Source organism: Chroicocephalus ridibundus, chromosome 2 (genome assembly GCF_963924245.1).
Source record: "Chroicocephalus ridibundus chromosome 2, bChrRid1.1, whole genome shotgun sequence".
Classification (NCBI taxonomy): Eukaryota; Metazoa; Chordata; class Aves; order Charadriiformes; family Laridae; genus Chroicocephalus; species Chroicocephalus ridibundus.
This window is the reverse complement of record NC_086285.1, coordinates 17,040,961-17,062,408: the sequence shown is the minus strand read 5'-3', so window position 1 is coordinate 17,062,408 and position 21,448 is coordinate 17,040,961. Positions and strand designations below refer to the sequence as shown.

Here is a 21,448-nt window from a genome sequence, read left to right as displayed (position 1 = left end):
CACAGAGATCACCACAGTAATTCATGTCTTTGCCACCCTGACACTGAAGGACGTGAATATGGTCTGGCTGTCTGGCTACCAGAAGGCCACTTGGAAACTTAATAAGCATCTTTCAGGGACATTCCACTTCTATTCCACACCTTCTTCCAAATTATTTCTGTCTCTGATTCAAAGGACTCCTTTTGACTTGCCAGTTGTGACCTGAGGAAAAGCCTTCATGCCTACGCAAACCCATGAAGTCTTGCATCTAAGAAGGGGAAATTTCAGTTAAGGGAGGATTCGCAATGGCATTTTTGAGGACAGCCCTTGGTTTTAGACAATGTTCTTTCTACAAGTCAGTCTAGGGGTCCTTCGCTGGAAGGCAACATTTTTTATACTTTCTCTAAAATTTTCATTAAGAATAAAGGAAATGAATGAAAACATTAGATTTAATATCTGAATGACGTGAAGCTCATTTTTAACTGCTGTGTTCTCAGTCTTTCAAATAGGCATGCAGTTGGGGCAACAGGTAGACACTTTTAAATAATTAAGCACAAGGTTAAATCAAATGCAATTCAATCCATTTACTTTAAAAGTCTCTGTTAAAAGATTAATGGCTACCATGCTAGTACTTGCAAATATCAAATCACTCAGAAACCTGCAGGATGCCATAAGCTTTCACCCCTTCGAAATAACCTTAGAATTGTGTAGGACTGGACAGTGATATACCAATAAAAAAACCAATGATGCACCAAAGTCTCTGATACAGCCATGCTGGGAAGAATCCTCTGGAGGAGTGAAAGTCCTCCAGGGGTCTGCTGTTCATTCAGGGCTCCCCTTCCTTCCTCAATCATCCAAGTCTGGTCTACTGCAGCCTGTTCTGCCTTCTTTTTGTACCTCCTCCAGTTTGTTCTCTGTGTAAAGCACGTAACGCTGCTAAACTCAGACGCTGCAGAAAGCATCAGAAGAAATCTAAATTTTCCCACTAATCTGCTCTGTTTTGAACATTAAAATAAACCACCAAAATGTGAGAAACCACTGTGTGTTAGTTTTTAAAATAATCCTTGCAGGACCTCCTCACTTGTGTAGGTATGTAATTGATTTGTGTATGATTGGAGAAGTGATAGAACAGAAAACAAAAAAGGATCATCTTGGTTGGAAGGGAAAAGCAGAATACGGATGAAAAAGATTAATGAAATATTTTACTAACTGCACGTTTACATTGCTGAGTCTTTCGCTGGCTTTGAAAGGAAGAATATCTGTTCTTTGGGAAAGAAAACAATGCACAACATCCTAACAGACAATACTAGATTTATTTCTGTCAATGATAGGTAACGATTCATTTTACCAAATCTCCATACGCACTAAATACCTGTGGATACTGCCTTTCCAGCACAAGTTTCTTGTTTTTGCTGACCCAGCATACTTTGGTGGACACAATGTTTCTCTGCAGGATTAGCATGCAAAAAAACACCACCTGCAAAAGTGCTTCAGTCAGTTATAAATAGATCCCAGGACAAAAAAAAAAAAACCAAACCAAACAACCCCCAAAACCAACAAAACCCAGAAAAAGACAATATAAAACTACAATATAAAACATTAACTTCCAGTTAATGCATTAAGAAAGCTACTGCTTCTTGCTCTTTGCCATTTTTCTCTCCTCAAAAAGCATTTTAAAATCTAATATATTACATGCCAAATGCAAAGCGATAGCTTAATAATTGAGTAAATCTGGTTAATATGGTAAACAGATGGGATGCTTTAGCTTCAGTGTCATGGCAGACAGTCAACCGCACCAAAACAAAAAGCTCAGAAAAATGAAGGTTCAGTAGCTTTAGTGAAGCTTTTAAATACAGGGCTGACTTCTATGCCGATTTACATTTTCCGTAATCCCAGTGGAACTGCAGATATTCTAGAACATAGAATTTGGCCTTCTATGTTCAAAACTACTTTTGCCACACACCTATATGAAGTAAGGTTGGTAATAAAGCCTACAAATCAGGAATGCCCAATTCTATACATTATAACGATTAACTTGCATAATAACTAATAACTTTGGGCAGAATGTTCTGTTCTGACTATTTGCCTCAGATAATTTTCTAAAATTAATTTCAACAGAAAATGCCGGCCACTCCAAGGTATGTCTGCTTTTAAAAAAAAAAAAAAAAAAAAAAAGAAGAATCTAGTAACACGTCTGTGCATTAGACAAAGACCTTGATGTTTGACACGGCAATGTCTCTTTTGTCTGTGAAAAGCTGCCCAAATCTGGCAAAGTTGTAAGCTCTTGGCATGTGTTCAGTAGACACTTTAAGCAGCTATTGAACATGCTGCTGCTTCAGGGAGCTGGATTTTTCCTAAAACTACAGCTTTAGGTCCAAACACCCAGGCTGGAACGAGGAAATGGCCTCTCCTTATCTCTTAACTGCCGAGCCAACAGCGTGGAAGAGAAACTCGGATATATCCAGGGCAAGCAGGAAAAGGACAAGAGAACTAGAAATGAGACTCGGAAAGTAGCTAGGCCAAAGAGTCAGGGTGGGATATGGGAATTACACACAGGCTTAAGATGGGTAACGAACGTTACTATTACATGTAATTTGGAAAGGAGAGCATTTCAGCCACAGGGATAATCTTGCATCTTGCATTTCTTACCTTTTTAGTACTTGATTTTTTTAAGAGGAATATAATTACCTCTACGTAAGAGTCCTTTTGTGCAATTTAAAATAGATTCGAAAAGTAAAAAATATAATGAATTGCTCTAATGCAAGACTGGAAAATCACAGTACATCATTCACACAAACACTGAGGTACAGAATGTACAATTAGGCTGAGAAAACATGTTCTGGAATATCACGGGTGGAACAAGATCCAAATAGTTCGTTAAAATTCTAAAAGGGAAAATTAAACCTCTTTAAAGCTATAGATAATCAATTCTGATTTGAGCATCAACATGTTTTGCTAGTTATGCACTAAGCATTTTATAATTTAGAAAGGTCATCTTTGCTTTCAAGTCTGTACAAGTTTATTATTTTAAGGAATTAGGATTATAGTCCATTTCAAGAAATTCTGTGAGCAGTGGGATACTTCCTGGATTCCTTAAATAGTCCCAAAAAGACCCTTCTTAGCTGAAGAGAACATTACAACAACAAAGCGACACAATAAAAAAGCTTTTTTTACATTAACTGGACTCTGTTAAAGCAAACGTTCAGCCTTAAAATTTCTACTGACATTTTTCAGTGTGGGAATAAGCTAAAACTATTTTTGGCACAAAGAGTCATTTTGGAGAGATAACACATACAGTAATCCAAGATCATGGGTACATAGTTCATATTTAGGGAAGTTCTTCGGTTTCCTGTCTAATTCAGTCCTTTGTTTTTTTCCCCTTTCCCCGAAACATCCTTGTTGCACTATCAACCATATATTGATATATGCCGAAGTTTATACAGATGTACTTGTTGGAAAAATAGTATCTAATGTAACTTATGCAACAGAAAAAAAAAGGATGGAGAAAAAAAATATTAATAATCCCTACTGTTAGGTGAGTACACTTCCTCAATTTCCAGAATTGCTTTCCTCTGTTGTTTGAAAGTATACATAGGAGTTACTTCATTATCATACTGACCTCCATCCGGACTTCTGTAAGGCCTTTGACATGGTCCCCCACAACATCCTTCTCTCTAGATTAGAGAAATACAGATTTGATAGATGGACTATCTGGTGGATAAGGAATTGGTTGGATGGTTGCATCCAGAGGGTAGTGGTCAACAGCACAATGCCTGGATGAAGTTCAGTGATGAGTGGTGTCCTTCAGGGGTCTGTATTTGGACCAGTACTGTTCAATACCTTCATCAATGACAGAGACAGTGGGATCGAGCGCACCCTCAGCAAGTTTGTGGACAACATCAAGCGGACTGGTGCAGCTGACATGCCTGACAGACGTGATGCCATCCAGAGGGACCTGGACAAGCTCGAGAATTGGGCCTTTGTGAACCTCATGAGGTTCAACGAGCCCAAATGCAGGGTCCTGCACCTGGATCGGGGCAACCCACAGTATCAATACAGGCTGGGGGATGAAGGGATTGAGAGCAGTCTTGCCAAGAAGGACCTGAGGGTACTGGTGGATGAAAAGCTGGACTTGACCCAGCAACGTGCACTCACAGCCCACAAGGCCAACCGTATCCTGGGCTGCATCAAACAAAGTGTGGTCACCAGGTTGAGGGACGTGATTCTGCCCCTCTACTCCGATCTGGTGAGACCCCACCTGGAGTGCTGTGTCCAGCTCTGGAGCCCTCAGCACAGGAAAGACATGGACCTGCTGGAGCAGGTCCAGAGGAGGGCCACAAAAATGATCAGAGGGCTGGAGCACCTCTCCTATGAGCAAAGGCTGGGGGAGTTGGGGTTGTTCAGCCTGGAGAAGAGAAGGCTCTGGGGAGGCCTAACGGCAGCCTTCCAGTACTTAAAGGGGGCTTATAAAAAAGACTTTCTAGCAGGGCCTGTAGCAATAAGACAAGGGGCAATGGCTTTAAATTAAAAAGAGGGTAGATTCAGACTTAGATAAAGGAAGACCTTTTTTAGGATGAGGCTGGTGAAACACTGGCACAGGTTACCCAGAGGCGAAAGATGCCCCATCCCTGGAAACCTTCAAGGTCAGGCTGGCTGGGGCACTGAGGAACCTGATCTAGTTGAAAGCGTACCTGCTCATTCCAGGGAGGGTTGGACTAGATAACCCTTAAAGGTCCCCTTCAACCCAAACCATCCTATGATTCTATTTAAGGTTTCTTTCTGCAATTAAGGCTTCTTTCTGCCTACACAACCTCAGCAGCACTTCAGTCCTCAGAGAAAAGCGTAACATAAAACAATAACCAGACAAAACCAGACCTGTTAATCAAAAGTTAACACATCCAGAAATCATTACATCTAGATGCTGCATTTTCAGCAGTAATAACCTAAGACATCATTTTGGATTTCTCATAGATTTAGATTTCTCGTCATAGATTTTAAACTCTTTAGCAGTACTGAATATTTACCTCACTGTATTGTCCCAGCATAAGTAACTTTTTAAATATCTATGAAAGCCTATTTCTATAGGGGATAAAAGGGGATAACAGCAGCAGCTTTGAGGTAACCTTTTTAAGCTATAATATCAAATGTATCAGCCACATGTGAGCAAATCAATATTCAAAAGCAACATCTTATACAAAATGTGGGCAATGCAAGGCTTAACACAACCTCTTGTAAAAAAAGCCATTCTGTGCTACTGTACAAAGAAAGAAAGTCTTGGAAGTCTTTCCTAAAAGTCAGATACATAACAGATTTTTAAACACTCTTTTTCAATGAATTTAAAATACATTTATTAGCAGATCCACATGTTTTCTTAACACCTCTCATGAAGTGTTTGTGAACTTTAAAAGCTTTCCATTTTTTTGAAGGCACAGTCTTTCAAGTTTTAAGCTAGTCATTTCATATTAAGGTTAACATAATTAATAGGTTTTAAGCAGATCAAAATATTTTCATATCAAGATATGAAAACTGACATAGAGCTAGACATAAAGCATCTGTAATTATTAATAACTTTTTCCACTTTTACAGCTGAAGAAATCACACACAGATTTTCCTCACTATGGCAATAAGAGAACTTGGGAATAAGGTTTATGCGGATAAATTTATGGGCTTAAGATGGTGCCTGGCCTCTTCAACCACACAAATCACTATTAAAGATGAAAACATGGGTTCTTTTCTGTTGAAGCATGGAACTTCTGTCTGAGAAAGACTGTTAGATACATCATCAGAGACAGTGTGTTTCAGCTTATGTATGCCTCTGCTGCTTTCAGCAACCAACCATGTCAAACTTCAAGTGGGCATTATTTAGAAACCATGTTGCTCTGACAAGACTCAGTTGCGTAGAAAGGAAATTTTGGTATCACTGCAAATCCAGGGGTTTATCTTTGTCAGTTTTGCCCAGTCATTCTGTTCCACAGAGGACACCATCCCTGGAGATTTACAAAGGCAGGCTTCAGTGACGCAGCCACTTGGGGGAACTAATTGTTCAGAAAATAGATGAAGGGAGGTGATGCAAGCACCGGTCATAAACTCGTAATTCATAAACCTTCCTTGGCACTGCGAATGGGAATTAGGTACTTTAGAAGGTGGGGACAAACAGAAGATTCAAAAGAAAAGACTGTAATTGGATTTTTAAAAATTATTTTCTGGGACACCTGCCAGTTGAAATTTCTTTTAGTGAGCTTCAAGAAAGATATGGACCTGAACAGTAATTCATTCACTGTAAAGTCGATGTCAATGCAAAGTCCTTTTTAAAAGGTCTATCAAGATCACATCAACCTGGACAAAATCCTGATATGCCTAATGTAAGTGGTAATTAATAGACTTATTTTTTCCATAAGTGCAGGAAACAATAATGACCAGGTCTGCTACAGAATCGAAGACAGAATTCTTCAGAAACTCTGCAGCACAAAAAGGTCAAGTAGAACCATTTTATAAATAAATCACAAAGTATTTTCTAACTAGACTCGTGCTCCCCTTTCAAGTAAGCTGAGAATAGAATCTATCTTCATCTTACTGAAAGTTCAACCCTCCACGGGACAGAAAGAGACATACGTCTGATTGCAGTAAGGGAATTATGCCTCTTACTCCAAAAAATTATTTTTTGCAAATACCAATGTGCAAAAAGAGAGCACAACAGCAGAGCAAAATTTTTTTTCATGTTATAGAATATCGCTTCTTTGTGATGACGAGAGCAGCTCTTTCTGAACACATCCCGCATGCAAGAGAAAATAATTTATTCACCACTTTGGCTCAATGGAGCAAATACCTTTTACTGAAGGCATTAAAAGCACCTGTATGGTGACTTCTGTACTACAAACCTTGGAAAGTGCTCCCTCAGTAAAGACCAAGGGAGGATCAGAAAACTGCCAGACCTGGCCTGGTCTATTTTGTGTCTTTTTACAGACACAGACCTGTAAAGCATAGGAAAACTAAAACATCTTCAGAAAAACCATGGCCCCAGCTAGGAAGACGTTAGTTTTCAGAACATATAAAATTATCACTTGCTGCTGAACCTGAATGTAGCTAGGCCTTTCTGCCAGTAGGATGTGGCAGGAAATAATTTAAATTACAGCATCTGAATGCTTTTCTCCCTCCTGTGCATAATTACAATTATTTGCAATGCTTATTGACATTGCTAAGCTTGCCCATGCTAGGCACCGCACTGTTTAGAGGCGGCCCTGGTTCTCACAAGAGGGTACTGGATGCGGTGTAAAGGAGTTAGTTGAAGATACTGCTGATAAGTGATAATGTATCGGTGAATACTTGTAACAGATGCCAGCATACGAAGGAATGAAAACAGGAACGCAGTCTACAGGAATGTAGGCCAAAGATGATATCCGTAACTTGCCGTGTGCAGAAATATCAGCACGCTTCTAATTAAATTCACGTGTATCTGGCGCCTGCTGGCAGACGAAGGAGCCCCTTGGCTCAGAGTCCAGCAGGGGGAGTCGGGCGCCCGTCACCGCTGCCTCCGGCCGCCGCCGGGGCCGGGCCAGCCTGGCTGCGGCCGGGAGAGCCACACCGGGGCACTTGCTGTCCCGCCTTTTAAGTGCCAGCTCCGTTTAGATCCGCGACTCACATCGACTACCCTACAGGCGCCTTCAACCAACAGAAAGGCTAAACTACTTGTCTTCATAATTTTCTAATACTAAATACGACTCCTAGTGAAAAATCCCCAAAGTCATCAATTCTTTACAGCACCGCACACAACATCTGAGCAACTTTACACGGGTGTTATTCCTTCAAAATATTCCACCTTTGCAAACTTTTCCATCAATTCAATGTTTTGTATAAACTCGAGAACACCTTGACACAAGGCAGCTAAGCCTTCCTGTTAAAAGTAATTACTTCTATTAAACTATTCAGTATCTTCGATAACTGCAGTACAATTTTTGTGCAAGAGATTTTTTAAAAGAAATAATCCTTTACTGATTTTGTGTTAATCCAGTTAACGTCCCCAATAATACGTCCATGTTACTAAAATCATCAGTATTTTGAACAGATGTTCTTCTTTTGGTTGACATCTGAAAACAAAGCCCTGTTACCAACATATTTTCCCATCCCAAGCAATACCCTGAAATCTTTGTCAAACTTCCTTGCTTTCATCGTTGCTCAGCTCATCACACAAACCATCTGCATAAATAAAGATGTAAGCATCTGCTGTATGGCAAACGGTCTCAGGGGCAGATGTTTTTATCCTTGCATTCATGTCACTGGCTTGGATACATTATTTGAACAGATGTACACAATCTGAAAGTGTCGCGTCCCACAGTGAAATGTCTCCAACTGCTTTCTATCAAAGTACATAAATGCTATTTGCACCTGCATTTATGTTAATGATACAAAGGCAGCAGGGGTTCCAGCAAAGTGAGAGCTGATGCTAAGAAACACATTTACATGGCTAATTGAAGTTTGAGATCTCCCAGCACCAAATGACCATACTAACATGGATACAAAATGCATTAAACTACATAATGGCTTTTTAAAAAGCTATACTTTAAAAATAAAATAAAATAAACATACCCAAGGAGCAAACCTGTGATTTCAGCCTGTGATATACTTTTCCAATGTAGATTTAAAAAAGACAAAAAAGTATTAAATAAATTCCTAGATAAACCAGGACAGTCTTGTATTTTGCACAACTTTTTCATGTTAGTGTCATTTAACAAAAACATTTTATAAATCTGACAGTGCCACTCATCCAAAGGTATTTCAGTTCTCTAAGGCACACTGGTATTTTATGTCATTATGGAGCACTATAAAAAAACTCAGCACTTGCTCAACAGTAAATATTAGCAGGGGTGTGCATGACAGAACATGATGCCTCAATGATAATTTCATAATTCCTAGAGAAAAAAATTGAAATATTAAAAGTTAAATATTTATAATTATTCAGAAAAGTGCATCTGTGTGAACATGCAGTTACAATTGCTTGTTATATAAATGATAGTCACCTTTCTTATCAAATATTCCAAATTCAGAAAAATACAGACACCATGAAGGAGTATATATCAAATTAATGGAATCACGGAATCACAGAATTTTTCAGAGTTGGAAGGGACCTCTACAGATCATCTAGTCCAACTCCAAATTACAGAACTTCTGCTATTACATGACTAATGGTAGCAGTGAAGGGTTTATATTGTCACTCGAACTTGCACTAACCATTACTTCCATACTCAACTGAAAAATAACAAGCACTTTCAAAGTATAGAAAGACTGACAAAAATGCTATACTGAATGTAATTGATGGATAGGTTCTACTTCCAATACCATTTGTTTTCAAACCTTTTATTTGTAAGAAATGTTCCAATGTTACAGTTGTACATAAATCATTATGAATTGCTAATAGCCTCAACATTTTCCAAGTGCCGTAACACATTTAAGAAACAAAAGTGATGCTTGATACGAGGAAAAAAGGTTGATAGTAAAAGAATACAAAAAAATATACTGAGACTAGTATATTTGTACAATATAATGATTTCACACTGGTATAGCTCTTGGTCAGGATCCGGTTATGATTTCTAACATGAACCCTCACTTTCAAAGTTTACAACATGGCTCTTATAATTCATTCTGGGTGCAAGCTGATAATAGGATATTGACTGGAATGGATTTTTGTTTAGAAAAAAAAATGTCTTCAAAAAAATCTCAAAGCAAATGATTCATCAGTTTCAAGTTTGCAAACAGCTTCACTGTCTATATTCTATTCCTGTTATTCATAAATGGCTTTAACATAAAGATAACACATTCAGTTGACTACAACAACAGTCGTCAAATTCCTGTTATTTAAAAGAAAAACTAAATGAAGGCTTTTAAGTATTAGAATTAAGGATTCTAGTCATAAGCATACGGACGCAGAGCACACTGCAGCGTGGATAGCTTTACACAACACTGAGTACTGTCTCCCTTGAAATAGTCCCATTAGACACAGAGCTCATCAACTAAGATCAATCTGCATGACATCCTCCTGGAAGAGCTTCCTCGGAATTATTATAGTATCATAAAAATACTCTTCACAAAACAGGTAAAGTATAAACTTACGTGACAGTAAAAGCTCAAGGCTTCAAGTTAAGTAATATATAGTGCTTTTCTCAATTAACATAAGTACTAACAATGGAAACTTAACTGACAACCTGCAATGGTTCAGAGAGGTCCATTAGAGCTTATGTCATATCCATCAACCATTCATTCACATTTAAGAAGTATTATTAAAAATGACATTCAAGTTAACAATCGTATTTAAACATTAGCATTGTGACACAGATCAAAAGGGAAAGGAAATTAAAGTTACGGCTGCACATTTAGAGGCTTGGGAACACACAGCTGCAGCACAAATACCCTTACTAATAACAGAGGGGGAAAAAATCAAGAGGCTAACCCTACTGAAAAACAAACCAACAAAAGATGACTTCAGAAGAGACAAAACATAAAAGAAAGATAAACACAAAAAATGTTAGTAAGGATAGGAATGCTGGAGAAAAGGCACTTAAATATAAAAATCTAAGTTTATATTTAGAAAATCATAGAATGGTTAGAGTTGGAAGGGACCTTGAAGATAATCTAGTTCCAATCCCCCTGCCATGGGCAGGGACACCTACGACTAGACCAGGCAGCTCAAAGCCTCATCCAACCTGGTCTTGAACAGTTCCAGGGATGGGGCATCCACAACTTCTCTGGGTAACCTGTTCCAGTGTCTCACCATGCTCAGAGTAAAGAATTTCTTCCTAATATTTCTTCCTAAATATTTATTTTGCTAGTCTTGCAGCATAACTTGCAAATAGATTTGACCCCCAATTATTTGGGAGTCAAATATGACAATGATTTTCAAATATATGAGTATTAGAAAATTGAAATAAACCCTGAACACTTAATTCTGCTGAATCAAACAAGACGTAGACTTATATATTTCAAGTTTCAACTATAGGTGGTAACAGTAATTAGCAATGTCCTAAAGAAGAAAATAATCTTTGGTATTGTAATTGTTTGAAATGATAAATGCTGCAGTATTATGGCTTCTTTTTTAAAAACCGTATTAGAGCAGAATAGCAGACATGAGTTATACAGTGATTTATTAAAGATTATGATATTTCTTACACATTTTGAATCACAAGCCTCTAATTTCTCAAAAAAAAGTATAGAAAGCATACTATACCTGCAGAAAAAGTTAAAGGATTCTGCATTATGCCCTTTAATAGTTACGACAACGTTCCTGGAAAGAAGAAATACAGATACTTAGAAGTTCTGATAATTTTTCATAAACTAAAAAAAAATATAGGACAATAGCAATAGTTTTCCAAAATTATATTTCAGAATGGATCCCGGTATACCCATACCTCATGCAAAACACCACCAGAGTTTTAAACTAAGTGTTCCTCCGAGTCACACATACCCTAACATGCACTCTCCATATTTCAACACTGGGTACAACCAACTTAGGCTTCTTGCAATTGAAAACCTCCGTTAAAGCCAGAAAAGAGGACTTGTCACAAGTTCCAATGTGACAATGCATGCTGAAGAATCACAGATGATGTAGGGTTAAGGAATCATCTTCCTTCAAACATCTGACTGCATGGATACCGCATAACTGACTGACAAGCAGAATCTTCCATGGATGCTACAATGAAGATATTTGCTTGCATTTGTGAAGCAAACATTACACTGCCACCTCTCCTGAATTTCACGTTGGTACTTATCACAAAATTTGATGCTTAATGCTTGACATAAAATAGCATTACATCAAGTGGCCACCCAGTAACTTAAGATTGGGCTATTTCTTTCCAGCACAGTCAGTGTGTTGCTTAAGCTTTGGTTAAGTGTGATTCAACAGTCAACTAAGAAAGACATAGTATAATATAACAACAATATAAAATCGTGTTATTATCCACTTAGATTTTACCATAAAATGGTCTCACTTGGAATGACTGTGTAATAGTTTGGTTCAGCTGAACACCACTAACATGTTAAAAGTCATACGGAGTATAAAACTGTTGTTCTCCTGATGCAGTTGGAGGCTTTGGGAAGGTAACAGACAAGCCCATTGACCGACACAGATGGAACTCCGACTACTCGGGGGTTTACTTGGATCTAGGCTTTCATAGCAGTGCATATCTATAACATTTCCCATGAGCAGAGCCAGCTGTACGGATGTGGAGTTTGCTTACTTTCCTGGCCAATTTAACAGCTGGTAGAATCTGACATAAAGAACATTCCAGACATGCACTCGAGAGCCTCCTTCTGAGCACATGAAGTACCAAAAGCCTGGTTTTGGATAAATACAATGACAAATTCTGACGCAGTTATCAAACACAAAAATAAGTCTTGAATATATTTCTTCACTACAATGCAATTGACTCTCAAAAAGCAATGGAGAGGTTCCTGGAAGGAGATGGTTCTGTGGGCAGCAGTGAAGTATAGAAGAGGCAAAACCAATTCCATTTCCAGGAAGTTCAATACCAAAGCATAAAAGAAAGTGGAGTGTGGCTGCCATGAGGAGACCTCTCACACAGCAAAGACGTGCTGTGCTGAGACATAGGTAACAAGAAGCCCTTGTACGTCAACCAGCACCTCCTGGCACAGGGTCGCCGATGCGCATCAGCGGATCGCAGGCCGCCTCCAAGAGCCTCTGTCCGTGGTCCTTAAGCTGTCAACCCCGGGTCCGCCAGACCCAATACACAAACATATGTCGCTCATCGAAATGTACTTTCACATCGTGGTAACACACAGGCAACTCACTCAACCTACAAGAATGGAACAGACCACACTGATGTAATTTTGGAATGGCAAAACACTTCTAGGAACCAGCGCGGATTTTCAGCTTGTCACCCACAGTCGTAAGACATCCTTAACTTTAAGGCCATATTGCTCAACAAGATCTATTTTACACAAAGTCAGAAGTTTTTATTCCACTTTAGGATTTCCACCACTTGAAAGCATACTTACAGCAATGCATATTCTTGTAAAAAACAATATAAGAAATGATGTTCAAATTAAGCTTCTCAAAATTACTAATCTGAAGTCACAACATTTTTATATGTTTTTATGGTCCCTCACAGTTGCAAGGAGCATTAAATAATTAAAAGGGTGCCTCACTTATTGTTACTACTTCCTCTTAGAATTATAGCAAACAAACCAGACTTCAGGATACAGATAAATAATTCTTAGAATGCCATGTGGAATCACAAGCTCCACATCTTCTTCCAAGAATTCACAAACCCTAATGCTAGGGCAGAAAACTGGACCATATAAATTCAAACATTTTGTACCGACATCTCTGATTTGAATTCAACTCTTAACTGCAGTAAGATAATGGTCCTGACCTAGAAAATCTGGTGCTTATTTGACAGGCTAGTACATTGATCAGCTATTGTCAATGAAAAAAGATAAAAATTCTTAAATTAACTTTTCATCTTATAGCTATTAATGATTTTTTTTTTATTGTTGTTACAGTGGTTGAAGAATCTTTCACTGCTCTTTACTTTTCCAGATATTTGATGAAATAACCTTCCTTTTTGGAAAAACTGAACAGCTTAAGATTTTGAAGTCAGGGCAAGCTGCTGCTTATCATCCCTTCAAATTTTTCTATCCATTGTTATATGTATGACTGTATTACAGCATGTTTTCTTCGAATAAAAATACCAAAGCAAACCATATAACTTTGTATGACTGTCCTGTCTGCACTTTACACTATTTTCAAATTTATCAACAGTGATACTGTCTTTTTGACCACTGCCTAGTGCTACTCTTGGAACCAGTCCCACCACAATTTTTCTACAAGTATAATGATTCACATTGCTTTCTCACTGAAAGTTTCTGACATCTTTCAGTCAACTTGTAACATGTTTAACAGATACTTAATATCTACACGTGATGCATATCCTAACCATAAACTGCAGTCTTATCAAAAAGTTCTGAAATTCTGAATCAATGCACAGTACAGAAGTTGACAGATGTAACATCCATACAGCTACCTATACCTGCCCTCAGCAGAACTGATTTTTTTTTTCCATTTGACTATAAACCTGGCTTGGCATCACTACTTCCCATAAAAAAACATGTTGATGTTAAAAAAAGAGCCAACCTTAGAAATAAAATTATTAACTAAATTTTGTACCTGTTTTACACTCTTATGTCCAGAACAAATGTTATGTTGGACGACATTAATAATTCAGGATGTCCGGCTGTTTCTATTGAACACTGAGGAGGCAAACATTCTTACAGTCTTCTTTGGTTATATTTGAGTCCAATATTGGACCAACTCTTTCCAAATACAGAAGATTATATTGCTTGTTTCTATCTGGCCTTATCATCAATTCTTCTCCACCTGATAGCCTATCGCAACGATAAAACTTTTAAAATTCTATATAACTTTAAAATCTGTTTTGCTCAGTTAGTAACTCTATCATAGGACAATACATAAAATCAGTTAAGTCCCAGTGCTCCAGAACTAAGAACAGTTCTCTTGAAATGTGGCTAGAGATGAAAAGAAATCTATCACAAGAGTTTCAAGTGAAGTGGAGCTGTGGTTGGACAGAATTAAAAAGTAAAATTTATCTTAATGTCACAAAATAAGCTCTATCATGCCTCTACTAATCCTTATGTTACCACAGAACGAAAGGATAAATGAATTTTCAACCAGGAGAAGCAAAAATATCAAATAAACTGGAAAAAACCTACACTGTAAATTGGTCTTTAACAATCAAAGGAAGTGGAGCATATACATGTAATAATTTAAAAGCAATTTTCACAGAAAGATACCCACAGGTCTTTTATATGATACTGGTGTCCTGATAGACAGACTGACTCTGAATATCAGGTGAACCCAATTAACCTAATTTGATGCTTGCCCATACTAAGACATTTACTTTAGATGTTACATAAAATCCTTTAGGATACTACACAGAAAACGATAAATAGGCTGTAAAGGTTATGACATTAATTTTACTGTCATTCTCATGCTTTAAGCAGGCATCAAAACTAAAAACCTCATCCTCTGGGAAGGAAGAACTATCTGAAAGTAATTATAGTACTCATTATCATAACAGTATTAAACTAAACCACTATGACCCTAACTGAATTTATTTTTGGTACCTTTTGTTAAAAGAACAAAGCTTCTCAGTGACGACTGCACCTTCTAATGCAGTGAACATTAGCTCAGGTACTGGAAGAAAGCATTAAATAAAATCTTATAATTTCATATTAAGCTTCATCATGAATTCTAATTTAAAACTAGGCAGGTAAAGAAGTGTTACTTAAATATTATTATGTAATTTCATCTCAGAAGGAAAACATTCAGCTAAAAAGAAAAATTAAATACTTAGTACAGTTTAGAAAAGACGTTCTAACAGAAGCCCATGAAATGTCAATTTATATTTCAAAAGCAATTTTATTCACTTCATTTTTCACACCTGTTCTTTCACATACTGTGCCATCTTGTAAATGATAGTGCCATGCAACTATTATTTCCCCAAATTTAGAAACTTTTCAACAGAAACCAAGTTCTCCAAAAAGCATGAATGAATCATATCAGCATAACTTCCAGGAAAGTTAGCAAAATCTGTTTTTAAAGTTGAGCTAGACTTGAAATAAACCATTAAAACATTGAAGCTATGCAAAAATACTGAGGAAGCTAAAAATGACAGACAAAGATTGACTGGTGTAACACACAAAAGCATTTGTTCAAGCAAGTAGATTTGCCAAAAGCCTGCAGTGCTTGGCTACTTTATAAAATCACGCATAAGGCATTAAGCCAATTTGTTTAAAAAAATAAAAGAACTCCCAAACCCCAATAACCAAGAAATAGCTGATATGCATTTCTGAAAACCTCCAAAAATATTCTGCATTTCACTATGCAAATTTTCAGTCGCAGAAGTCTGATTTATTCTTATTCAAAATTTTCTATTTTAAATCATATTTTCACATTAGGATTTCATCCTACATCAGTAGATCCTCATGCTCCTATTTTATATCCAAAGAGATATGCATGTAGTCACAAACAACAGCTTTCTTACAAGAGAAATTACACACTGTTTATGCTTCCGTACTTTGGTAATTAATCAGGGAGAAATGTGTGTCCATGGCAGAATTGTTTTTGGCTGAGCCCATTAGGTGACTTCAGCAGAGAGCCAAAAAGAAACAGAAGCCTCAATGCAACTGGACACCTCTCCCAGTAGAAACCCAGCAGAACCTAAAACCCAGGCTATTTTTAAATTTTTGGTCATCCTATGAGATGGACCAGTCCAACTGCATTTCCTGAACTTCAAGCCTTACATGCGCTGAATGCCACAGTGGCAATCCTGGACAAAAATTCTTCCTTCATACTCTGTTGGGTGATGTATGGAAGGGTTGGCTGGCAAGCCTACACCATGCCCATCTGTCAGAGTGGAACTGTGCCTACACGACAGGTTCTATGCTACTTTCAATAACATGTTGCTGATAATACAAGCTTATTTATGAAACAACATAGGGCAACTCCAACATTTGGCTTAAAATAAAATGCAAATGAAAAGTCATTGCTTTTCTTGAGGTGATAAATCTTTTGACATCAACTTCTAAGGTTTTTCAATTGTATGAATAAGGACTACCACACACACTGCAAGACATGAGGATGTTACACATGTGTTTTTACTACTGCAGCACTGCATACAATCTTAGTAATTCTTATTTTACAACTATAACTACCTCCAAGAGAACAAATTCAAGGACCTGAGAAAAAAATTATGGAAGTTAAGTTTCTCAAAAGGATGCCCGGGAGAAGAAAAGGCTAAAGAAGGAGCAGTATCGATTCTTCATTTTATGAAATGTATGTGTATTAAATAAATAGTGGTTGAACAGTTTTTACAACTGTAAATAACCTCAACTATTTTCCATTTGAGAAAAAAATCCACTCTGAAAGACTACAAAAGAAGAGCAAGGAACAGCATGGTTGCTTATTATGCCTAATATTAGACAATTAATAGAATGCCAAAAAATAACACTTTTTTTTCCAAATTTCCAATTAAAAATGACAGATTGCCTTTTTATGTTTTCCTTAGTAAATACATTCTCAGTAGTACTGCTTTGAATGCCATGAACTGGAATCCTGTACAAGTTCTACATCTGTATTAGACATCTTTGCCGTTATCATGTATTAAAAGGTCAAAGCTTCTGATTTTAAACTACAGTCTTGGATCTTACTGTTATGAAAGTAACTGTGAAATGATGAATGTGTACAAATTGTTGCTCTTGATTCTGAGGGCACCTGGGAACAACAATTATGGAAAATACAAACTACTCATTTCAATTTTGTAAGACACCACATGAAATCTATGCTGTCAATAGTTTTTACAATATGAATTCAAATTAATTTAATATTTGTAAAAAATCAAGAAACAGAAACATCTAGCACTCTTACTTGGCAATGACTACTCTAGAATTTACTTTAAAATTCAAACTGCAATTCCTTCTACTCCTGCTTCCCCCATGTTATCCTAAATCGAGCGTTCATTTATTGTTTGGGTCCAAACTGCTAAGAAGTTCTGCCAGGATTCTCAACAATGCAGTTTTATAAAATAGAATCTATCTATCTTATAACTCTGTTAGCAATGTGTAATGTCATTCATAGTGGAATTGCAATACACCATTATGGTTTGCAGTTTGATTAAATTGTGAGACTTTTTGACTTTGCTGTTCTTCATAATTAATGACTCCTTTGGGCTAATAAGGACAGAATACATGATTTATCTTTCCCTGTGTATCTGCTGCAGTACATTAGCTTTCTTTTTGGATAAACAACATCACAAATACTAAACAGTGATTTCATTGCAGTTATAATAGAACTCACACAGCTTTAGACAAACATCTGCAATTGTGCACACAGGCACTCACATGATCATTCAGGTTGGCAGGGACCATGCTAGGTCACCCCGTCCAACTTCCCCGCTTAAAGCGGGGTCAACACTGGGCTTAGAGCTTTGTCCAGATGGGGCTTGAAAACCTCCAACCTCAACAAATGCCTTTCAGAAATCACATTATACTTTCCACTTGACAATAAAGGATAGCCTGAAAATCACAGTAACATTGGGTCGATGTACACAGGACAGATTGTTCCAGCAATTCCTGCTACTGCTCTTACCACACTTCAAAATTAGCTAAGAAGGTACTCCAGAAAACCTTCCCGTATTTCATGCTAAGCTGAAGGATTAAAGAGAATTCGACTGGGTGGCAGAGAACAAAGATATTTTATAATAAGTTGCCATATATACTTTTTATTTACTTGTTAAACTACAGATAAACAAGTTATTTCAAAGAGTAGAATAAGGTTAACATACAAAGGTACCAACTAAAACAATTAAAGATGACTAAAGGAAAGACAAAAAACCCCACATTACTTGTATTTTGCTTGCTTTTTTCTATCTTCCTCAACTTTGACATTTGAAGAATAAGCTATTACTGGTAGCGTAACGACAATTTTCCGGTGAAAATTAAGTTTTAGGATTCTGTTAATTATCAATTTAGACTACAGAAATAATCAGCCAGGACTGCAATGCTAGAAGGAGAGCTACTGTTCTGTTTTCTTAATTTGGTAGTCCTTACATATTTTAGAGATATTTGACACCTCAGAACTTACTCACACATAGTCAAAACGTATTTGAATGTCTCGGATAACACATCCCTAAAAATTCCATTAATAATTTAAGGATTCAGACAAGAGTACGACACATTCACCTGCACAATTTGACTGACTTGAGTTTGAAACATGGCACTAAAGTCTTCACAGAATCCCAGCTGGCCCTTAAGTTATGTAAAGGCTAAACAAGAAACAGTCAATCCCTAATCACTTCTTCTACTTTGACTATGGTATTTTGGGTTATTTGGACACTAACCTGAACCCCTCAGGGAACAAAAATAAGTCAAAACTTGTGTCATTCAGAAAGGATTTTGTCAAGGGTTTTTGCTATTTTAATAAAGTCTGAACATGTTGTTAATGTTCTGCTTAGAAGAAAGGTAACCAATAGCTGGCAAAAAGCAAAAAAAAAAAAAACATTTTAAACTTTGCAAGGTGAATTGCCTTTGAAATTCTGACTCAAATAATGGAATTCTTTCTGACTTTACAGCTTCGAACTGGAGCACAGTACTAAATTTTTGTTTCCCAAACATGATCCTACTCACCTGAAAGGAATATGTACCTAATAGATCACACTTAAAAAAAAAAAATCATAAAAATATAATGACTGGCATAAGCAATTTAAATCCTATATGACTTCCACCTTTACAGCCTCCTAAGCATTTAGTAAACTGTTCTACATTGGAAGAATCACCAAATATTAAATTTGCAAATTAGGACATAATCTCACTGAAACACCCTCATAAAACTCAAGAGTTCCAAGTTTAGCACAAAAAATTAAAAGGTCACGTTTTATGTAAGTTCTGTGACAGTAAGTACCTTCAGTGTTAAGGAATACTGCATAAATTTCATAGTTGTAGGTAAAAAGAATTGCCAACGCACCACTAATTTAGTCAAAATTATCTTGCAAAATTAAGGGCAGTTCAACTTTCACAGCGGAAGAAGGAGACTACAGCTGCAGAGCCCTTGTGAAAACCGCGGCAGGAGAAGGAATCGCCCAGCTGCTTGCTGAGCGCGCGCAGAGGACACAGCATCCTCCCTCCCTGCTGCTGCTGCGCCCAAACTATTTCATACCGACCCCGGCAGAGAAGTTCAGCTGTTCGCCCGCATTCTTTGCGCAAACAGTCATATCCCTCTCATTCTCTGAGAAAGGACTGTCAGCGCTTCAATGGATTCTCCTGCATGGAATGCCCCAATTCCCTGGCTGGGAGCTCCCAGAGGTCTGACCCAACAGACAAAGCAACTGCTGGGCCCAAGTGACTGATATATCATTTATTTTAAGAGCAATCAAAACATAACAGAGTACATTTTCTAGTCAATCTGGTATAAACATGTTTCTTATTACCCATCGTAAAATTCAGATGGACGAAAATATTCCACAGGCTTATCTAGCTTTGGTGACATTGCTTGATTGTTTAGCATCCAGAAGCAACATAAAATAGCGGCTGTTCAAACCGGTACGCCATTCACCATGCAGTATACAGGACAACATTTGCAAGACAAAGTGTATATCCATATTCTATGATTTACTTAAATGATCTCTTTTTCATAGGATTTATTACTGTCTGTCTGCACAATGTTACTGATGAAACATACCTTCTCATTACAAAAACCTTCACACAGATAAACATACAAAAAAGAATAAATTGAAGTCTAACCTGTCCTAGTTCACTGCCTTCACTCACTGATCTTGTGTTGTTTTCATTGTGCAAATACTCCTTGCCAACACAATTTTCATTTTTGTATCCACCACCCTGTTTGTCGTTTGAAAAACGTTAAAGGCACAGAGCTTCAAACACTATCGGACATAACTTAATGAAGTGTCCTCAAAACACGTTCATGGAGAAAAAATGTGAAATAAACATGTCAAAATTATTCCTGGCCACCATCCAGCAACCAGCTGTGGTGCACACACTATGCTAACCCTGGGAACATTCTTCTTTCTCTATGGGCCTCCAGCTTTGCCTTCTGTTCCTAAGGATATTTGTATTCCTAATTCATTCAGTTAAATCTCAAACTAAGCAAGACCAAACTGAATTAGTACTTCAAGAGAAAAACAATTAAGCATGACCAAGCTTTTAAAGCAACTAGGCTTTTGTGGTTTGACACACAGCACCTTTTCATTAATTTCCCATGAAAACCATGCTGTGGGACACCTACACTACTTGAGTCACGTTAAGTCTTCCAATTCTAACGCTGAACTTCCACTCACTTAGTGCAATTAAACAACCAAAACCCTATTTTTTTGTAATAGTGGTACTAATTCCTACATTATGGCCAAAGTCAAACTCTGGCAGTCATATTCAGTGTCTCTAAGTTTCAGTAGGGTTTTAACTATTTGAGACACTGCTCGAGCATGCACAGAGAGAGTGAGGGAGGGCACAGCTCACCTGGAGTTGCAATTAGCAGGGATGGGAAAGGTGACAAGACTGCTGCAGGTACACTGGCAACAAAAGAAAGGCTAAGGTAAATGTGGGCCTAATGCTTAATGGAAAAGGGGATCAAGTGACAGAAGGCACGGAAAAGGCTGCAGTAGTAACATAACGTTACCAACAGGAGGTGAAGATGCGGCTCAGTAAAGAGAATACAACTCCATATGTGGAAACCCATAGGATCAGAAGAATGTATCCAAGAGTACTGAGGGAGCTATCGGTGTCATTGCAAGGATGCACTCTATCATCTTTTAAAAGTCATGGCATCGACAAAGATTCCCAAAGACTGGAAGGCGGCACATAGCACACCCACCTTCAAGACAGGCAAGCAAGAGGATCTGGGGAACTACAGGCCACTCAGCTTAATCTCAGT

General features: G+C 37.6%; 1 protein-coding gene across 21 annotated transcripts in view; it reads right to left on the bottom strand.

Annotated features, from left to right (window-relative positions):
• ZNF438 (zinc finger protein 438) overlaps positions 1 to 21,448 on the bottom strand; it is a 52,973-nt gene that overhangs the window by 9,147 nt on the left and 22,378 nt on the right. For 8 of the 21 annotated variants that reach the window (XM_063324522.1, XM_063324523.1, XM_063324519.1 and 5 more), the window contains 2 exons: positions 11,195 to 11,251; positions 1,352 to 1,456 (listed from right to left, as the gene is read on the bottom strand). The exons of 1 other annotated variant lie outside the window; for it this stretch is intronic. In XM_063324522.1, the coding sequence (XP_063180592.1) occupies positions 1,352 to 1,456; positions 11,195 to 11,222 (133 nt within the window). In that variant the 5' untranslated portion in view covers positions 11,223 to 11,251. Of the gene's footprint in view, positions 1 to 1,351; positions 1,457 to 3,598; positions 3,654 to 8,562; positions 8,599 to 11,194; positions 11,252 to 21,448 lie in introns of all 21 variants that reach the window. 12 more of the 21 variants (XM_063324531.1, XM_063324529.1, XM_063324527.1 and 9 more) reach the window with 3 other exon arrangements.